Raw genomic sequence first — 20,281 nt, 5'->3', positions numbered from 1 at the left:
GTTTTGGGAAGACCCTCAGCAAGGGGTGGCAGCCCTTCCCTAAGCAGGGCACTGTTTTTGATCCAGTGCAATGCAGCTGATGTGACTGTGTAAAACGGGATTAGTTCACTCTGTTGGCCGTCATCTGGAGACCCCCAGGCCCTGTGGTCTATCACCTCTTTCACTGCTGTGTAGTGGAGGAGTAGCCCTTAGGAGGCTTTTCACAAAAATTGGATGTGCCTTCAGGCCATAAAAATGAATGACCCGATCATAAAGGGAATCTATTTTGGAAAGAAAAAGTGACAAAGCATGGCCCGTGGACCCTGTCGCTCATCTCCAAATCAAGAGTTCCTAATTTAACTGTCTGTTTGGTTAAAAATCAGTGTATGTTTGTTTGTAATAGGTGTGGGGGTTTGGTAGGATCTTGGGAAGAAAACTTTGTAGTTCCTTCACAGGGCCTTGAAGCTTTATGTTTTGAAGTACACAATTAAAATGTAAAGCTTGTTGCTGTTGTTGAAAGTGAACATATTAAATATTAATAAATGCACTGATAATTCTATCTCATTTCCAGTCTAATTGAAATGATATTAACTTATATATCACTTTATATATTCAAAGTACTGTGCAAATATTAACTAATTAGTCAAATTGTTATTTTCTGTGTAATCATCTGTGGAGATAGCAGAAATTAACTTTTAATAAACCCAACCCTTTTATTCAGTTTAACCCTCACATTTGTGCCTGTGCTCAATGCACCTGTCTTCGCTGCTGCCTTTTTAACCTTTACATACTCTTCCCCTTCATCTGCTTGTTCACCTATTGCATACTTTCTCTGCATACTAAATTCTGTCTTTATCTGCAGTGAGAATAATTTTTGTGATATTTGTCCATTGTGCATTATGTAATACTGTGCGGCCCTTATGCCTGTTTGAAGATCTTAGGCGCTTCTTGAATAGAAATAAAAAACCGTAAATCAGCTTATCTTTGTTAACACTTGCATTTTACTTCTTTGCCGTACTCTTTTTATCTTTAAATTAAGCTGCTTTTTACATAAAAAATACTTCTTCTCAGTTCCATAAAGTACTATCTGTTAAAAAAACTATTTGTGATGAACTTCAGGAGAAGTAAAGCTTCATTCAGAAGGAGTTGGATAAAAGGCCAGAAAGGGTTTAAAGGGCTCATTTTTGAGGTGACTATTTTTTCTCACAACAAAATAGCATTTCTGGGGAAGGAAGACAAGAGTTGTTATGAAGGAACTCCGGTTTCTGGTTGGAGATGCTGCAGGGACTACCATAAATGGGGTCCTTTGCTCATATCCTGAGGGCCCAGCTACAGCTCTTTCAATGCCTGCTTCGGTAATTTTCTGGGAAAATTAAAGATTCATGCATAGAGATAAATGTATTGCCTGCAGCTTTTCTTATTTTTATTTCTGCAATATATAGCTCACATAAACTTCATGTCCAAGCTCCTAGTGCAGTCTCAAGTTGGGTAGATGTCTGCCAGAGCAGGCAAAGCGGGGAGCAAGTCGGTATAGGAGTCCATGGTCAGGCTGGGAAGAGAAGATAGCAGGGGTGCGCGTAGCTGCGAGGTGGCTGTGCGGTTGCGTTTTCCAAAATAGCAAAGTCGTATCAAGGCCAGGGCTGAAGGGAAAGGCGTGAAGAAGTCTGCGTTCAGCTGTGATCCAAGTAAAGCCGTGCTAAAATCCCGTGAAAGGTGTCCGATGAATTAAGTGAGAGCTGTTTACCAAAGATCCTTGAGCACGGGGAAGGGTCGGGGATGCTCAGTATGACCGAGTTGTGGTATTTTAGAAAACTGAGGAAGTTACTTCATGCAAAGGAGCTTGTGGTGGTGTTTGCTCTATCTCAGCTCAGCAGCTCTGGAGCTCCTTCGCTGGCCGCTGATTGTGATAAGCTAAGAAAGTAAATTGAGAAATATTTTATGTCCCCAGTTCAATAATTTCAAGTGGCTTATAGATGATTTCTAGAAATCTTTCCAGTATGGTGAGTAAAATACAACTTGATCCATGCGGGTTGGTATTGCATACCTTTGTAAGTTGAGTTGTCTGATTTAATGAAAAAAAGGTTTTATTTCTGAGGAATCCAATTTCACAGGCAGTGTTCCTTTTTATAAATCCAGCTTCTCTACAGCTAGTAGGCTAATACGTGAATTAGATTCCTAATATATTTTAGTACTTCATACTTATTTAAAAAATGTAATTTCAAAATTATTTGGTGTCTGTTACTTTTGAAACAATAATTAACTTATTAGCACTAACTCAGGCTTAGATCTTGTCAACAGTTTTCTCTGTGTTCGGCTTTCCTCATCTGAGCGGCTGTTAAGAAATTAAGCAGCACGCTATTTTACTTTTCCAGGAGATCATAGAGTGTTTTTGACAGGCCACAGTGGAAGGAATCATGCTAATGAAACAAAATTTTAAGGAATGTGAAAGCATTTTTGTTTCATTAGCTTGGTGTGAACATTTGAATCAGGTGGAGAAAGAAACGCAAGAACAAAAAATTCCAGATCGTTTAGACTGGTGGACTTCTGGGATGGCCAAGGAGATAACATCGGTGGGATAGCGGGTGAGCTAACCGTGTGCTCAAGTGTTAACCCGAATTAACCACATATGTAAGCGTTTGCAGAATCAGGGCTTTGAAATTTAAGGTAATGAATTTGTGAGAATTTAAATCTCTGTTTTGGTGTGAGCAAGTAAAACCAACTAATTCTAAAGGGTCCTTTATTTAGTACAATACGTCTTTCAAGGTACCCATTCTTTAATATGTAGAAAAACAACAGAGAGTTGCCAGCAAATGAGCACCATTAAATTATCAGTCACCAATTAATTTGCAGTAAATGACTGTGTGTGTATGCTCTTACTCCATTGCAAAAAGAGGTGAATGTATTAATGTAGTACACCGTGGAAGTGAAAATGCTTCTCTTTACAGTTGCATTGGGCTGGGAACACAGACAGCCTAATTCAGCACAGCTCAGGTGATAAGTTGTAAGTTGTAACACTACGGTAACTGGATCGCCTTTGATTTTGTCCTTACCTTTAGCAATGAGATAGTCATTCATGTAGGCTTCAAAAATACCTTTTCTTTATTGCTACAAGTATGTGTAAAATCGTGTTACATGTACAATGATTAGATACCAGAGGATTACACTTCTGTTTGTTTACATACTGATGGGTACTGGAAAACTTTTTTCATGTCATGTAGGAAGCATTTAGTAACTGTTTCTGATATATGTTCTATATTAAGTATCACTTGTAGGGTATGTGTTTACATACTTCCATAAATCATTCATGCATAAATATTGTATGGCTTGGAAAAAAAAACGGGAGAGGAGGATGATGCAATAGACTGTTAAATTTGTAGTATAAAAAATAGTGATGGTTTGCCACATCAGTGTAAATTCTGAACTACTTTCCTATGAGTGAGTGCACGGGTTTAGAGTGGTAGGCAAAACTGATGAACGTTCAGTTAGAACAGTGGTGATCTACTGCAGGGTTTTGGTACTTCACCAAGATAAAAAAGTAAATCCCTTTTCCAGAGTCTGTGAATGTTGGAGTTGTCAAATCAGCTGATCTATTACTAGAACTTTTGTAACTGATATGACAGTTAAGATTATGTAGAGATCATGTAAGTTATTACTTATGTTTTTAATTATATTGTTAATTTTGGAAAAATCAAGGGAGTTTAATTACCACCAACAGCTTATCTCGCAATAAAGTTCTTTTCATATATTTCTGCTAACAATATGCCAATATTCAGCTCAGTACTTTTTTTTTAATCCATTAATAAAATAATTTAAGTACCTTAAAAAGACCTTTCTCAACAGGTAACTTAAAAGCTGACTGCTCAGGATTAAATTTCATGTTCCCTCTTTAAAAAAAAAAAGTCTCTGAAGTTACAATTTGCCCTTCTGTATAGGGGTCGAGCACAACATACCTCTGCTTTATGCTGCCTGCTTTCTAGAGCTAGGTGCTAATTGTGTACATGTAGGATGACACCATGGCTTTTCCTAGCTGGTCTCTGCTTAGAAGCCCCTATTGGACTTTGAACTTGGACTCCTGAAACATTTCTGAGTTGGGCTCCAGAAGACCTTGTTCTTTTATGTGCTTTCTTGCACCCCACTGCTGCAGAATTTCAATTAAACATTAAACCCGAGCAGCTAGCTGTGCACGGGAGTCTTTTTTTTTCCTTGGCTGTAGATTGGATTCATAACTCTCCACTGGACAGTCCCCCTGAAGCAAAACAAAATAAAAAACCTCACTTAAAAATGACTGACCCGTTTTCTCTTGTTGGGAGCTAAAATTAAGTGTGAATAGAATCTGTTTACTGTTTTCTGCACAGAAGTGCTTTATCAGAAGACAAGGTGTGGTTTTGTCTGTAAAGGAATGAAACAAAAGCCGTGGAAATTTTTCTTTGAAAAAAAGGGTTGGGGTTAGGAGCAGATGACACTAAGCTCTGGAAAAACTTTTCTCCCGAAGGAATTTGCTTGAAAGAGTTTGCTGTGAGAAACTGTAAGAGGAGGGTTTATACTGGAAGTTGAATCCTAGCCTGGGCTGTAGTGGTTGTCTCTGCTTCGACTATAAATAGAAAATACTTGTCTGCCAAATTTCAGTTTTTAGAGCCCTTTTGAATTTGTGCCAAGGAAATAGTATCTTAATTTGTATATCTGTTTATTTTCCTCCTTCTGTGTATAACTTGAAATGGCAACTTCTATTAGATTTTTTTTAGATTAACAAAAGTGCAAAATGAACTTGGGTATCATTTTTATGTGGACCTTAAAAATAACCTGTAGCTATTTTTTTTTTTTCATGAGGGCACTCCCTTGCCCCTGAAATTACTGTGCTTATAATTAGGGTTGCATCAGTTTTTCTTATCTGCCAAATTAATGTTACCTTGTTTCATGCGGGGTAGACTGCTGTGTGCATCAGTTTGTTGCTTTGGTGGCATGTGTCCAAAATTAAAGAAATGTTTAAAAATATGTAGACAGGATATCAGCCAATGTAAAATGTTGAGGCAGGCAAATGGTTGGCAAAGGCAGGTATTTATTTATATCGAGTGGAAGGAGGAAATGTTGAGTGAGCAGCTCACTCTCCCACAGAGATGATGCTCAAACTGTGATCCTTGGCCATCAGGGATGGTTCTTCATTTCAGGAGGAAGGCTAGAGCCCTGTGGTTAAGACTAGTGAGGAATGAAGAAATTATGTACTACTCTAAACTGGGGCTCGCCGCAGGCCTGTGCCTATGCTGTGGCCGGCGGGTGGTCAGCCTGCGCCCCGTTTGGCTTGTGTCAGGGCTGAGGAAGGGCGTGGGACTGGGTGCTGGTGGCCGGCTCAAATGGTCGCACCGTGCTGTGCTGTGGGTTTGAGCTCCTTCTAGCACTGCCAGCAAACATGGCACAGCTCTGTCCTGTCCTGGCGCAGATGCACTGAAGGTCTTGGGAGAGACCCATGCTGCCATTTTAGCCGGGTGGTGGCCGGTGGCTCACCCGTGGGCTAACACCTGTGGGTGCAGGGAGCGCCAGGTGAGCCACACGACACGGCGGACAAGGAGAGGGGCAGGCAGAGCCTCCGATGTCCGCAAGGAGACGTGCATGGGGTTAGGTGCTGGAACCGAAGCATGGTCATCTTACCCCCAGCCTTGCTTCACAAGCAACTGGTTTTGCTAGTGGTGTTTGCTACGTCGCTCCGCGCGCCCCGAGGTGGTGCCGTTTGGCTGGGCGCTAGGTCTGGCTGCACGTCTTGGACTCGGAGCTAGTGGAATAAACAAACCAGGTGTCTTTGCCAAAGTGTATATTGGCTTTTTGCAGTGGGAGGAGAATAATACTTTAATGAGGTGAGTGTGGTTGGGAGGAAAAGTCTTCCTGAAGTGGAACTACCTGTGAATGCATGATTCATACGTGGCGAGATGGAGGACTGTAGTTTCATGGTGGTGACTGGCAAAATCCATGCTCCTAAAATAAGGCATGGGTTTGGCATGAAGTGAATCCTGAATTAAAATAATAATAACAGCAGTGCCCTAGCCAGGTTTTCCCTCTAGCCTGATAGATGAGGCTCCCTTCTGGAAGGTGGGTAATGCGCGCTGGAAGCCCGTTAGCACTGAGAAACGCTTCTAGTCTGTTAATTAAAAGCTGGGTGGTGCTGCTGCCAACAGCATCCTCCTCTCCTTTCCAATTTGATCTGAAAGGGAGGAGGAGGGAGCTGGTCCCTGGTACTCCGAGGGAAGGTTTTGGGCTGTCAGTCACTCTCAAATACATGGCTAATTTGGGGCTTGGTGGAGATGCCTGAACTCCAAAAGTAAGACTAGGTTTCAGAGGCTTTCTTCTCCTCAGCAGCACTAATTTTGGCTGGCATAGCCGTGCGTGGGCTCGGTGTGCTGCTTGCTGTTGGTTTGGCGTAGAGGTGCCTGGCTCTCCCTGCCATGTCACGGCAGGAGGTGCCACACGTGGCCTGTGCTCCAGGAGCAGGGTGCCTCTGGGCAAGGTGGCCTGAAGCTACGGCATGCCTGCATCCCTCTTGCCTTGCTCCTCAGTTTATAAAAAAAGAAATGCAGGTACTGATGAGGATAAAGGCCGAGAGTGTGGCCCTGTGCTCTTGGGTTTGACCCTGGAATTGGTTGGAAACTGAATTTCCGTGCTAGAGAAAATTACTTCTTCGGAGGGAGTTCTGTTGCAGTCAGAGGTAGAGGGGAAAGCCACGACTGCGTTTAGGTGGGGAGAAATGTCGAAAGGTTCAGTGCTGGGAGTACTGAATCACCCTTTTTAGTTTCCTAGCTTTGCAGATGGAAGCTGTTGTCAGCTTTGCTTCCTCTGGAAGATGGGAATATTCCAGTAAAGCAGCTGCAGACCCGTCATTGCCGTTTTCCCATGGAAAATGTTGATATTATTAAAAGGGCACTTTCTGTCAGAAAAGCGTTCTGCCAGACATTTCCTGACCTGGCTTTGTAGTTAACCTTTTGTCTCACTTTCTCCATCTGTAAAATGGATGTGCTTGTTCTCCACCACCTGTATAAAATGATGAAATTACGGCTTCGTCTCATTTAAGATTCAGCTCCTTTGAAAGGTTCAGCTGCTTTCATGGCAGATTCCCCATGGAGCTAGTCCTCTCTCTCACATAGGAAGGAACTTTTAAAACACAAACATTAAACAAATACAAAGTATGTTACTGTAAAATTATGTGCATTTGTCTATTCCATCTGTGCAACTTGTAGATGATCCTTTTATTTTTCTACTGCTTTTGTGTGTCCTGGGAAGATTGCTTCTTGTCCTTCTTCCAGTCTGCTGAAGAGACGTTACTTTAACACTTGCTTTGCATAAATTAATCATGCTAACATATCAGGAATATTTTAGAGCATACTCCTAAACTATGACTGCAGACATTTTAGTTTGGGAATCTGTTTTGTTGTTGCTGTTGATAACAAAACAATGAGATGGGAGGGATGAGCTGTGTTTCTTGTCTTAGTTTTGTCAGTCTGTACTTACTTGACCACAGGGGCCGTGGTATTTCTGTTCAGTCCTTGTTCATCAAAAAAAGTGTGTGTTACATTCTGTAATAAATCAAAAGCTAACTTGTGATTGAAAAGCTACTTTCTTTGCAGCAGATGAAACAATTAGTTCATTTTTAAAAAACTTCAGTTTTAATGTAATCTGCATTTGAGCCAGAGTTTCTAACGATGACATGTTTATTCTGTAACTTAGCAGACTGACAAATTTTGTTACTCTTAAAGGCGTTCTTAAAGATGTTATGGTGATGTGCTATATGCTTTGGTAGGTTGACAGAGTTCGAAGATACACCAACAAGTCAGCTAACCATAGATGAGTTCATGAAGATTGACTTGGAAGAAGAATGTGATCCTCCTTCGTTTACAGCTGGTCAAAAAAAATTGAAGATACAGCAGGTGAATTCTGGATTGGATGCTCTCTGTATTTCTCTCCTCCCTCTGTATATTCCTTTTTGAATCAGTTAATACTAAATCCTGACTGACCAGCCTTTGATAAGGTTTAGTTACATTTAATTTGAGGTTCTTAAGAGAAGGGTGAGCATTAATGCATATATAATGATATACACAGTGCATTAACTAAAGGATATTTTTTTGTTTTACTGGCAAAGGGATAGCTTCCCATTTAAAAAAATAATTATATATATATAAGTTTTTTGCCTGTATCATTTTTGCTCACTCCTCCAGAGAGATGTGCTCTTTCAGATATGTAGCTTCAAATGTAGCTTTAAACATTCCCTGATGAGGGATTGAAGTATGTCTACTGTCGTAGCCAGCCACTGCAGAAAGAACAGAGCCACTGCTTTTGTTAGTGCAGATCAGGATGTCTGGGTGGTCGAGTAAACAAGCACCACCTGAGCTTCCGTGTTTTTCAGGCTACCAGGGTTTGGTGCATAGCCCACGACTGCTGTATTGTGGGTCAGGGTTCAGCACACTCTGCCCAGATGCTCCCCCATTTGCAAGCTGATGCAGTTGCGCTGAGCACAGTTACCTCCTTCTTGCTTGCTTTCTTGCTGCATGTGTGTTTCCCTTTTTTGTGCTTTCCCTTTTACTGAAGTGTCAAATCTTTTTGTCCTTAGAAAACTGGAGGCTCTCATGTGACAGCTTAAGCTGAGCTTGTGGCATGGAGGTCTTGAGTAGCTGTCCTTATGTCGGCACTTCCCTTTTGTGTGCTGCGTGCAGTCTTCCACCCTGGTTAGCAAGAACCAGGGTTGCAAAGGTGTAAGCTTTGTTACTGGATCAGAAACGGTGCACTGTTTTTAAGGTGATACCCATGGTCAGGAGAAGTGCCATTACATATAACTTTTGTTTAAACACATATGAAAACAATAAGCCAATTACTTCAATGAGACTGCAGGTTTTATTGTGTGGTACAGCACCTGCTTCCGCAGAGATTAGTTCTCATGTGGCTTCATTTCTTTACAAAGCATGAACTGAAGCTGGTACCAGCAGAGAACGTTTTACTACTGTCACAGCCAATTCTTACATTATTAGTTTTTCAGGGAGTTTCATTTAAAGGTCTGTAGGCGTGTTTATGATGTTCTCAAGAGCCTGCCAGGTGCTGTAAGTCAGTGGGCTTCACTCTGCCATCGCCTGTGTGCTATGTCTGGGCTGGGCACTGCAATTCCAGCACTGTCCTTGCACTTCTTTGCGTCTACAGGGACAGTCAGAGAGTTTGACTGCTGAGGAAAGGGGCCTTTTATTTGCAGCTTGCCAGAGTGAAGGTTCCTTTTGAAATACAAAAATAGGTGGGACATTTGAAATTGGTCAGTATTTTGAAACTTGTCTGTCTGACCTGTCTGACACTGCAAAGTAATTTGGGTTGGGTTTTAAACTTGCTTTTTGCTTTTAAAATACCCTATCATTCTCTGTCTCTATATACAGTTCACAAACAGTAGAAAGTTGTGGGGTTTTTTTAGTAATTTCACATATATTTTATTTTTGTTTCAGCTTGAGAAGGCATTATCAAAAAAGCTGGAGGATTTTGAAGGTATAAGTTGTGTTTAGTGTGACATATCACTCATTTGTTCAAAATTACATCAATGATTGCTGAGTTTTATTTTTATTTCAACACCACAGGTGAAATATCGAGCTATCAAGATGAAATAGAGATTGAATTAGAAAACAGTAGACCAAAAGCAAAAGGCGTCTTTGCAAATTTCACTAAAGATGGTAAGTCTATAAAGTCTTGTGACCACTTAAATAGTAACAGGTTCAGATCCTGCAGGCAGTCTTAAGTGTATAAACTTTATTGTGATAAACATGATCATGTATATGGTCTCTATTGGGTTGGAGTTCTCTCTGCCAATTAGTTGGTTCATATATCAGTCTTCAAAACAGCTGCATTGTTCATTAATGATTTCAGTTGTTCTTCTTTCCTGGTGCCTTATAAGCTTGGCACTGGCACATAAGAATGTTCCTTTTCATCTCTGAAAGTGCAGTGGACCAGTATCTAGACCCTTCTGTCACCAAATCCCACAGCTGACTTGGTGATGTGAAAGGGCCTTGCCTGTGTTGAAATGGCTATTTTTGATTTGTAGTTCTACCAGTAAGTAGCTGGCTTCTCTTGCAGAGCCATTTTACTTGCCATAATTCGATAACACAATACTTCTATTTTAAATCATGACTGTATTCACAAGAATACGTTTTATTAGCCAAGGTAATGAATTGGAAGAGCATCTAAAAACTCCATGTATTCATATATTGTAATAAAATAATGTATATTTCTTCTACAGATTTTCTCTAAAAGTTTTTATTCTTTTAAGTCAGCATCTCTCTATTTATTAAGTTTCCGTAACGGATGGTATGCAATGGCTGATTGGGTTTTTTCCCCTTTACAGATTCTATAGAAGATAATACCTCTAGCATATTTGGAGAGGAGGAGGCAGAAGATGAGGAACTGGAAGCAGCTGCTAATCACTTAAACAAGGACTTTTATAATGAACTTCATGAGAAGGATAGAGGGAAAAAAAATGAAGATGAGGAATACAAAAATGGAAAGGAAGCTCTTGTAAGACCACCCGCATTGGAATCCTTGCTTGGCCCACTCCCCACTGCAGCTAGTCTTGGCATAACAGAGTCCATAAAAGAGTGCATATCCACTAAGGACCGAGAGCCTGGTGAGTAGGAGATCGGTTCAGCTCAGGGTGGGAACTGGACACATGCAGACAGTTGTGGGTTTGTTGTGTAATTTGCATGTATCTTGGCGGTTAGCAATTCCATCAATCACTGTAACATCGATGTACAGGAGCTGTGAGATTGGGTGGGACCAGTGGTCTTGGTTGTTGATGTTGGTCATTGGCATCTGCCCCTCAGGAAGCAGCAGGAAAATCTGGAGTGCCTAATTATTTTCTGCAGCCTGAGAATGTGTATCTCTTAGTCAAATAGATTTGCAGTCGTATGATAGCTAATGGGCATATTTCAAGCCATGGAGTCTCAATTTGGAAGTTGGAGGAAGCAGATTCCTGTAAATATGACTGGAAATTAAAACCCAAGTATGAGAATTTTAGATCAAGGCAGAGTTTCTCAGGAGACATTTTACCGGAGTCAAACATGATGCAGTCTGTCTCTCTGATTGAGAATCTTTGCAAATGGCAAATACTTAAAATGTTTGTAAGAGGAAATAACCGGTTGTATGCTTTTTTCTTTGATATGAACTTTGATGTGTATCGTGGTGGTTTTGCTCCATTTTTCTTAAAACCCCCAGATCGATCTGCATTATAAAGCTCTATATAGTACAGTGGGAGCGGGACTGATCAACTAAGGAAGCCAGTTTTGCCATAGCCATTAAAGCAGACAGTACTGCAAACAGCCAGGCACCCAGGCAGGTTTGTTTGCTTTTTCTTATGTGTGCTTGAGGTTTATGGAGATGGCATTTTTAAAAATTCCTTTTGCATCTTAATGACTACGAGAACAGAACATATTTAAAGGCCATTTTATTCTTTTCTTTATCACAGTTAATTTTTCCATCATAAGACATACCTGTCCAAATCTGTTTTGTCAGCTTACCTGGGGGTCGACACAGCAGAACGTTTTGTTATCCAAACTGTTCTGATGCTAATTTCTGTTCAACATCAACTACTTACAATAAGATACTCCCTGCCTCAATAGATGAACTGAATGCATTCAGATGCTTATTATGTTAGTGTTCACCTTCCAGAAATGTGGCAGGATGATTGCATGTTTATATTCTATACAAACGAAATCATATAGAAACAGTTGAGTGGATTTCGTTTTGTTTTAATTACAATTAAGAAAATGGATGGCTCGTGGCTTGTCTTTCTGCTGGAAATCAGCAGTTCATGTTGAAGAGTTGTCGGTAATGGCTAGAAGCTGTTGTTGTCTGGCTAGCCAATGACCTGCAAAAATGAGTTTCCAGTGATGGACGTTTCTCAGCTGGCATTGCTATTGACCATTTTAATGGACAGGCTGAGGACTGAGGTGAAGGATGAAGCTTAGCTGGTATAGCCAGGTATGTTCCTCTGAGTCAGGCTTCAAGCAGGTGGGCAGGACAGTGCATGGCTGCTCATGCTATGGCTTGTCTGCATTTGCTGTTTGTTTTCTTTCAAAAGTGGAAGATGTGCCAAATGAGCTGAATTTCAAAACCAAATGGGTTTCAGTATGTTCATTCTCTTTTAATGCATCTGAGAAATCATTGTGGGTGTTTGAACAAGTACTTTTCATAACATGTTCTGAAGCTTATATGCAGAATTACTGTTTTGTTTTTATTTTGATTATAGATCCTGCCTGAAACTTTTTTTTTTCCAGCTACTCTGCTAATTTATTTTAATAATTTTAAAGTTTCATGTTAAGTCAGATTCATTTTGGTTGTGTCTGTGCTGCAGGATGGTTTTGCTGGGGTGCAGTTTCCAGTCTCCAAGCCCTTGCCACATGGTGCCTGTGTGGTGTGGCTGCATCAGGGTGTGCATGTGCATCATCTCCCTGAGAACCTTGTTTTCTTTGGGAGGTCATCGGGGTTCAGGAGCAATAACAGAGCCTTGATGTGTTTTGGATGATTGAGAGCCAGGTCTAGCAGACAAGCTGGGAAGTACACCTGGCTTACAGCTGGAATGTCGTTATGCAGATTAGAGAAAACCTCTTGTTAAGATGCCTCCCGTTGGTCACCTGCACATCTTAGCTCTGAACCTCAATGAAACTGGTGTAGATGTTTCTGTCACCTCAGGCAACGACATCTTGAGTTCTGCCTCATAGCTCTGGGAAATCTAGGAAAGGCTTGTACCTGGAAGTAGTATCTTCTTCTATCAAGCCAACTGGTATAGTTCTAAAAATTAGACAATTTCCAGGTTTCTGGGCCCTTCATCAAGTCTGAAAAGGAACAGCAGTTTTCAAAACTAAATACAGGATGAGAGCAGTTGGTCTGAGTTTAATTTGCATGGCATAATCATCTTGAAACAAAAGTAGTTGGTACCTGTGGAGGGAGGAGGAAAAGATCATAAAATTTCCTGCATTTATCCTGTGTATTTGAATTCAGGTTTAGTGCCATTTATACTGTGACTCTCAGCTGGCTGTAGACTTGTTGTGGTATTTCATGTTCCAACACCTAAGTCCATTGGAGAAGGAAGAGAGTCATTGTAACATTGCACCCTTAAGGTAACGCTTTGGTCCTTCTCCACAGCTGTGTAAGTCATGAACCAGGAACCTTTCCCTTCCCTCAGCCCTCTGCAACCCTGACTCATCTTCTGCTGTGCAGACCATCTGGCTCAGGTTAGGCTGGAGACCTTGGTCAGAATGATTTTTATCTCCTGCCGGGCTCCACGTGTTGTTGGATGGGTATATTACATCCAGTCACTGCAGTGGCTGGAAACAGCGTGCCCGGTGCAGTGTGGTGAGGATTCCCTGCAGACCCTCACAGTGATAACACTGCGTGGTTGGGCAGGTGGCTATTAAATAGGAGCTCAGCAAGCAGGTGCAGTATGCGCAGTGTTTGGCCTCCCTAAATGCAGGGTATCTCCTCTCCTCGCTGTAATGATCTCTCTTCCTCAAAAAACACTCTGCTGTAGGTACCTTCTACAAAGTCTTTTCATTTGGCTTTTGCATGTGGTAATTCAGTTTATAATTGCCTACATCAGCTGCTTTGGGAAATCTTCCACCTTTGTGCCACAGCGGCTGCAGCAACAGCAGAAGGTTTCTCGCAAACTGCTTATGCAGATAAGGCTTAGGTGCAGAGCCCAGGTATTAAGAAAAATTTAGTGTATTTTTTCTCCACTTACATTTGATATTTGAGCAGTGTGAGCTTGTCTATATGAATGTTTTATGGAAAACATAGTATTTTAGCAAATTTGCATTACAAAGACAGCATGTGAGGTACTGGGTTAATGAGTCTGAGGCAGTAAAGTGCTTAGAATAAACACTACATTTGACTGTTTCTTTCCTACAAAGTGTATTAATTTGCAGAGACATTTAAGTTTGAGTCTTTGCAAACTGCTTCTTTCTTATTCTCATGATAGAAGTGCTTTATAATGAGATCTCCATTTCAGAGTTGGACATTGGGTACATCAGTCTGTCCATTTTCCTGGCCATGCAGCATCCCAGCACCCTCTCGATGCTCTACATGCTTTTCCTGATTCTGCAGTGCCTCAAAACAGGGCACTGTTTCCTTTAGGAGACTGCCATGGTCAAATACCATGGTCTTTGTTCTCAAGAAATAACATTCTTTGCTGTAAAATTTCCCTTTGCAATTTATTTTTATGTCCCTTTTGTACTGCTTCAGATAATTTATCATCTTTCTTGGTGTTTATGTCCTGGTGTTCGCTGGCTGTCATCCTGTCCTTCCCATGTCATGCTGCTAGGCTGTACAGTGCCAGTTCATCTGTTCTTGCCACAGAAAGCAAAAGTCATAAATTTAGTTTTGGCCAGGGCTAAAAGTGAGCAAGGTCTGATAATAACAGAGATAAAGGTAAAATACAGGGTGTAAGTTACCAACTAACTTTATATAACTTCCCCTTCACAGTCTAGGTAGTGTTTGAGACCTGGTTTAGTTTTTGTTTTGAATCAAAATTCACATACAGTCATTAAGAGCAGTGGTTTCAAATAATGTTATGAGGTGGGTGGTAACACGCTCCTGCATGTCCTCATGAAAGTGAGCGGTTTTTGCAGTGAGAAATCACTGTGCCTGTAGCATCTTGTGCTTGGTTAGGTACCCAGCTAACTGCATTCGCTGCTAATTTCACAAAGAATACATGAGAAAGGTTTTGTGCTTGTTCACAATTCGTAGTTTGCTCATTTATTCCTCCTTGTATTTATTCCCCCTCATATTTATGCCTCCGTTACTGCTGCCAGCATAATCTGGCATGGGCTGAGGTTGAAAGATGTTGCCATTGATTTCTGTGGGTGTTAAAGACCCTGTGCAGACAATGTTCATTGATTGAATAGTTGTCCCTGTGTACAAATACTTTTCAACTTCTTACTTAAGGAGGCTGTGAAAAGTGGCTAAAGATGAAGTTATATGAGACAGGGATGGGCTCATCCCCCATGGTCCTACCCTTCTCCTCCAGCTTTCATCCCCTGCAGGCAGCTGCCACCTTCCATTTCATACTGGCCTTGGGGCTTCCCTGCACCCTCTGTGAGCAAACTCAGCTCCTTCACCCAACGAGGACAGATGCAAGTGCGTATGATCCCTCTTTGTTTCTGGCAGCGGCAGGCGACCAGTGCCAGCAGCACTGTGTGCGGGGAGGTTTGCGGAAAAATGACATTTCTAACAGGGTCTGAGCTGCTGTGGAAGGATCCTTAAGGGCTGGCAGGCTGAAAGCAGTTGGAGACTGACTGTTGGTGGCTGTATGGGCCAGGGAGAGTTGTTTGCCCTGCCTGGGATCCCAGCTGAAATCGTGGGGTGGTAGGGGAAGGCTCACTGCTGCCACCACTGCTGCCCCATCAACAGGTGGGTGTACCCCTTTGTGTACTGGCTGCTTCTTCTAGCATCCTCCTTGCTTCCTCAGATTTTGTCTGAGTACATCAGTATGAATATATATAATTGTATACGTGCATATAAAAGTATACAAAAAGATATAATCAGTAATTAGAGAGAACATTATGAAGCCCTATTAAATCATAATTACTGCATACATGAGCAACAGAGCTGCTGAGTTTAGCACTATTTATGTTACATATGCAAAGTACTCTTGGTCATCAGTGCAAGCATGCATGGCCCCATCCTGGTTGCTCTTCTGGCTCTGGATTCAACACTGCAGTGGTTTTAAGCCCCACCTGTGGAAATGGGCAGTGTGCGTGACCTGCTTGGTGCCATCGTCCTTGTGTGATGCCTTCAAAGCACTTTGAAGGTTTGATCTTTGTGTGCCATTTTGCTCATTGGAAAGTATTTGCTGTGGCAGGATGGACTCTTTCCCAATGTTGAGATCTAAGCAATAAAAACCGTGGTGCAAGCTGATCTTTCTCATCTAGCCTCTATATGCCTGTGTTTGGCAGTCTTGATAGACTGTATCCCTGATTGAGCCTTCATTATGCTGTTAATGAGATGTGAAGAGCTTGCTGCAGCCAGCATGGTAATAGGAGACCACCAGCTGCTTTGAATGCAATTTTTTGATACCTGAAATCTTGGGTATGAATTACAGATGACGTGATTTTCTTCCTTGACTATGCGTGTCACTCACACACAAGTATTGCATGTGCATGTGTTACTCCAAAATCTGTGTACACATTTTTTCATGCAGGATCTTTGCATTTCATTAGAGGATAGGAATGCTATAAATTTGTTCCACATTCATGCTGTGAGTAACTAGGAAGGTTAAGGGATGAAAACTAATCATACAGTTTGGCCGAAAGATTTCCGAACATATCTAGAGAGGGGTTTTGGAGAGAAACCTGCAGTTTGTTAGAGCCATCAGGGAAATAAATTTGAGTGAAAGCATAAGGTGAATCATGTGAATACAGTTTTAGCACATTTGTGGATGTTACAGGAATTTTCCAAAGGATTGGTTTATCAATACAGACACTCCTTACAGGAAAATGTGTGTCGTTTTTTCGGAAGTCTTGGTCAAGAAGAACTGCCTGAGAGTAATGGGTGCTGTGGTCAGGAGAAGGTACTGGAGGATGGGGTTCGGGTTCCTGAGCTGAACGGAGCAGACCTGTCTCTTAAACCTCACTTGGCCATGTCCCCTGTGAATGAATTCCCTTAGCCCCTGGCTGACCAGGCTGGCTGTCCTGTTACCCTGGCTGTTTCAGGGCAGGAAGTCTTTATGCCCTTCTCCTCCTCCTCCTCCTCCTCCTCCTGATTTTTCTTTTTTTTTAATTTATTTTTCATTTCATAAAATTCTGGTCTGGAATGGGCAATGTTTTAAAATCTTGAAAGCTTTTCCAGGCTTGGGTTTTTTGTTTTTTTTTTTGCCTGACTCCTGCCTCATTCTGACTGCTGAGTGGGCAGTGGGCAATGTGTCTTTTCTGTCTTGAATTCCTCTAATAAAAGCATGACAGAAAATCAGCTTTATTTTCAATTTGAGTAGCGTGAAAGCCTTACATTGCTCTTTGATGAGGCTAACCAGCCGCTTAAAGCCTTATCCTTCCCTTGCCTGAAGAAAAAAAAGGCAGAAAGCCGCTTTCTCCTCTCTTGCTGCTTCAGCTGGCTGCAGGCTCTTTGGAGAAGGAGGTGGCAGCAAGGCTGTGTCTCCAGTTCAGAGATGTGTGGCTGGGAGAAGAGGTTGAACATGCTGGACAGGGGCTCTGGTGCATCATTCTGTGTGCTGATATTTGACGTGTGTGCTGCTACATCGATACTGCTTTTTAATGGAGCAAAGAGAAGCGATCAACCCCAGCAGGTTTTTATACGTTGATTTCCCTTGCAGTGAGGGGAAGTCCAGGTCTGCTCTCATCTGCTCTTCCTAGGTTTAGGCTTAAGGAGGTAGAAATGTCCTGGAGCACAGAGCTGGGCAAGCAGGGATAAGAGGAGAAAGCTCAGCTGGGCCTTTAGCAGTGGTCCTTTTCCCATACCTAAGCAGCAGAATTATGAACAGTTGCTCCCCAAATACTAAGGGAGGGTTGTGTTCTGTGGTTGACTTGGATGTCTCAGCATTTGTAGGTGCCAGTCGAAGGTTTTCCTTCTCTTAGGGCTCCTTTTCAAGGTTTTCTCCTCTCTGCACTCCTTAGCATCCAAAAAGATGCTGGTTCTCTGTGTGGCAGATGCTTTCAGGAGCATTTATAATTGCTCCTGCCTTTCTGGGGGCTGATTCTTAAGGAACCTGTGGAAATGCAACCATCTGAGAGATTGCTGCCCTGCTGCTCCTAAATCTTGTTTGAAATAGGCTGTGGATTAAAACGAGGCTTGGGAAGGTGGCGATGGGGGGTTTCAATGCAGACACCTACAGGCACACAGGAAACCTGGCTAAAAAAGCTGAATAACCCCCTACTAGTATGAGAGTTATATGATACTTCCTTTTCCGCACCTGCCAGAATTTGAGCTCATTAATGCTCACGGTTATTTGGTTAGGTGGCCAGTTTGCAGAAGAAATGGCCATTCCTGCCCTGCCCTTCTGCCAAAAAGAAATAAAAAGGCTTTCACAAAATAACTCTACTGAAAACTAAAATTGTTCATCAGAGAGTTGCAGAAAGTGAAATGTGTGAAAGCTATGGAGAGGATGTGAAATTTGCATGGAAAGCCAACCGCTCAGGAGGATGTTATTTGAGCAATTCATCACGGTATCTGAAATGTCAGGAGTGGAGGCCTGGGTTCAGTTCAGGGAGTCTTCATGGTCTCAGTTGTTATTGAGAATAAAGAGTTATTAACCTAGGTCAAGGAGCCGCAAAATGTGCCCTTGGAAGAAGGAAATACAGTGCAGAGAGATTTGCAAGGCTTAGCTACTTTGGGTTTAATATGATGGGTAATAAATCCGTGTGCAGTGCTGTGGTGGATCCTGACCACTTCGCATTTGTTTTGCATCTTCTGAAAAAGCTAAAATAATCCTCCATTTAGTACTTTATTTTCTTGTGGTGCAGGTTCAGCTGGTAAAGGCAATACCTGCAAACTGAAAATCCACCGAATTAATGCTTTAAATGGAGTGCTGTTTTGGCAAGGTTTTAATGTTTTTTTTTTGTAGCAGTTTGTTGTTTTTCTTTTGTTTGGTAGCTTTGACTTTAGTTTGGAAAATTAATTCCTATATCCTCTTAAGGATTAACTTCATCACACCCCTACACACTTCATCTGTTTTGTTTGTTGGTCTGAAATCCGTGGGACTGTCGTAGTAGTCAAGATGCATGGGCTGGGCTGCGACTTGCATAGACGACCCTTGTAATTAGGGATTTCAGATACGGCACTACAGACTGTTAATGAAAACAGTCATGAGTTTAGCCTTGTATAATTGCAGTTTGACATTTTTGGTTTGCTAAATGCTTTCATAACTAAAATGGATGTATTATCCAGTAGACGAATAGTATTAATGTTGACATTGTTGGCAATTAAAAACAATTTTGGAAACTGAATTTTACTACTCCTGATTGCTTTTGAAATAATTTGTTTTTCGATGTTACTTTAGGGTTGGTTCATTTATTAGGTCTTTTTTCTTGTGTGACAATGAGATAATTGCTATGTATTTTTTATCCTGTAAGCAATTATAATCAAAGCAGCCAAATATAGAGTCTGCTTTGGCCTGGAATCAGAGTGACCTGTCAACATGAGGCTACTGTAGTCTTCAGCTTTTCAATTAAATTTTTTTTTCATATGCACTCACCAGACTGCATTCAGCAGGGCTGAAAAAATGGCTTTTAGGTTTTTAAGTGTTAACATTAATTACAGTGGTGCAAAGCTGTAGAAACTGGCAGATATGAACAATTTTGGGTTGGTTGTTAATTACAAAAATCGTGATCTTTTATCTAAGATTGTGTGGACTGTGTTGTGTCAGTGTCTGAAGTGGTTGGAGGAGGAGTTGCTCGCAGGCTGCGTGGGGAGGGGAAGGTGCAAACTAGGGGGAAATAGCAAAGAGTTGACCCTAGGGATTTTTTTGCAACCAAGTTTTGCTAGAAGGAAACAGAAGAAACTTACTTTTTGTTTTTTGGTTTTGAGTTTTTTTTTGTGTCAGCAGTTTAAGGTAAGGCTCGCTTTCATATCAAAATGTATATGTGCACCTAAGGTTGTAGAAGTTGTTCTCTCTGACGAAAGACCTGGACATTTACAACTGTGTTCCAGAAATAAGGAAAGGAACATGAAATGAGAGAGGGTAAATAATGCTGTTAAGGAGTACCTGGGAAGAAATTCAGAGCAAGAAACAAGGCTCTTGAGATAGGTATAAATGTAGAAGCCAGAAGTAAACAGTGGTACAACGGGTGGAAAGTTACCATTTTCCAGCAAATTCACTACTTAAATGCCATATTTGATTTACTTATGGTGGAGAAGCCACCGTGTGCTCACAGATGGGAAGGAAGTAAAACAGTACTCTGTGACCAAATCGTTAACACATAGAGGAACAAGGCAAACAACTGATTTTGGAAGTTACACTTAATGGCCCTTACTAATTTCCTCCTAAAGGTAAAAAAATGCAAATCCACATTACCACAGAGGTCATGTATTGAAATATCAACATGAAATTGTGTCACTGGTGGTGGTGATGGTGTATTCTGGCAGTGTTTTTCCTTAAATAAAACATACTCCAGTGAGAAGTTGCTATTCCATAAAGTCTCTCCTTGCACTTCAAGCCAGTTTTTTGCACTTAGTAGGAGTACTGCTTTCCGTGCTACTGCTGTGTCTCACAGCTCTGTAGCTGCTGCAGAACTAATGTGAAGCTCCTGTGCTAAGTTCTTCCCTGAGAGCAAAGATAAAATTCCAGGTTTATACC

General features: G+C 41.5%; 1 protein-coding gene across 2 annotated transcripts in view; it reads left to right on the top strand.

Annotated features, from left to right (window-relative positions):
* BRF1 (BRF1 RNA polymerase III transcription initiation factor subunit) overlaps nucleotides 1-20,281 on the top strand; it is a 175,684-nt gene that overhangs the window by 90,857 nt on the left and 64,546 nt on the right. For both annotated transcript variants that reach the window (XM_040602549.1, XM_040602551.1), the window contains 4 exons: nucleotides 7,760-7,886; nucleotides 9,438-9,477; nucleotides 9,567-9,659; nucleotides 10,328-10,606. In XM_040602549.1, the coding sequence (XP_040458483.1) occupies nucleotides 7,760-7,886; nucleotides 9,438-9,477; nucleotides 9,567-9,659; nucleotides 10,328-10,606 (539 nt within the window). The remainder of the gene's footprint in view (nucleotides 1-7,759; nucleotides 7,887-9,437; nucleotides 9,478-9,566; nucleotides 9,660-10,327; nucleotides 10,607-20,281) is intronic.

This window comes from Falco naumanni, chromosome 7 (genome assembly GCF_017639655.2).
Source record: "Falco naumanni isolate bFalNau1 chromosome 7, bFalNau1.pat, whole genome shotgun sequence".
NCBI lineage: Eukaryota > Metazoa > Chordata > Aves > Falconiformes > Falconidae > Falco > Falco naumanni.
The sequence above is the reverse complement of the archived record's forward strand: the minus strand, read 5'-3'. Positions and strand labels throughout refer to the sequence as shown.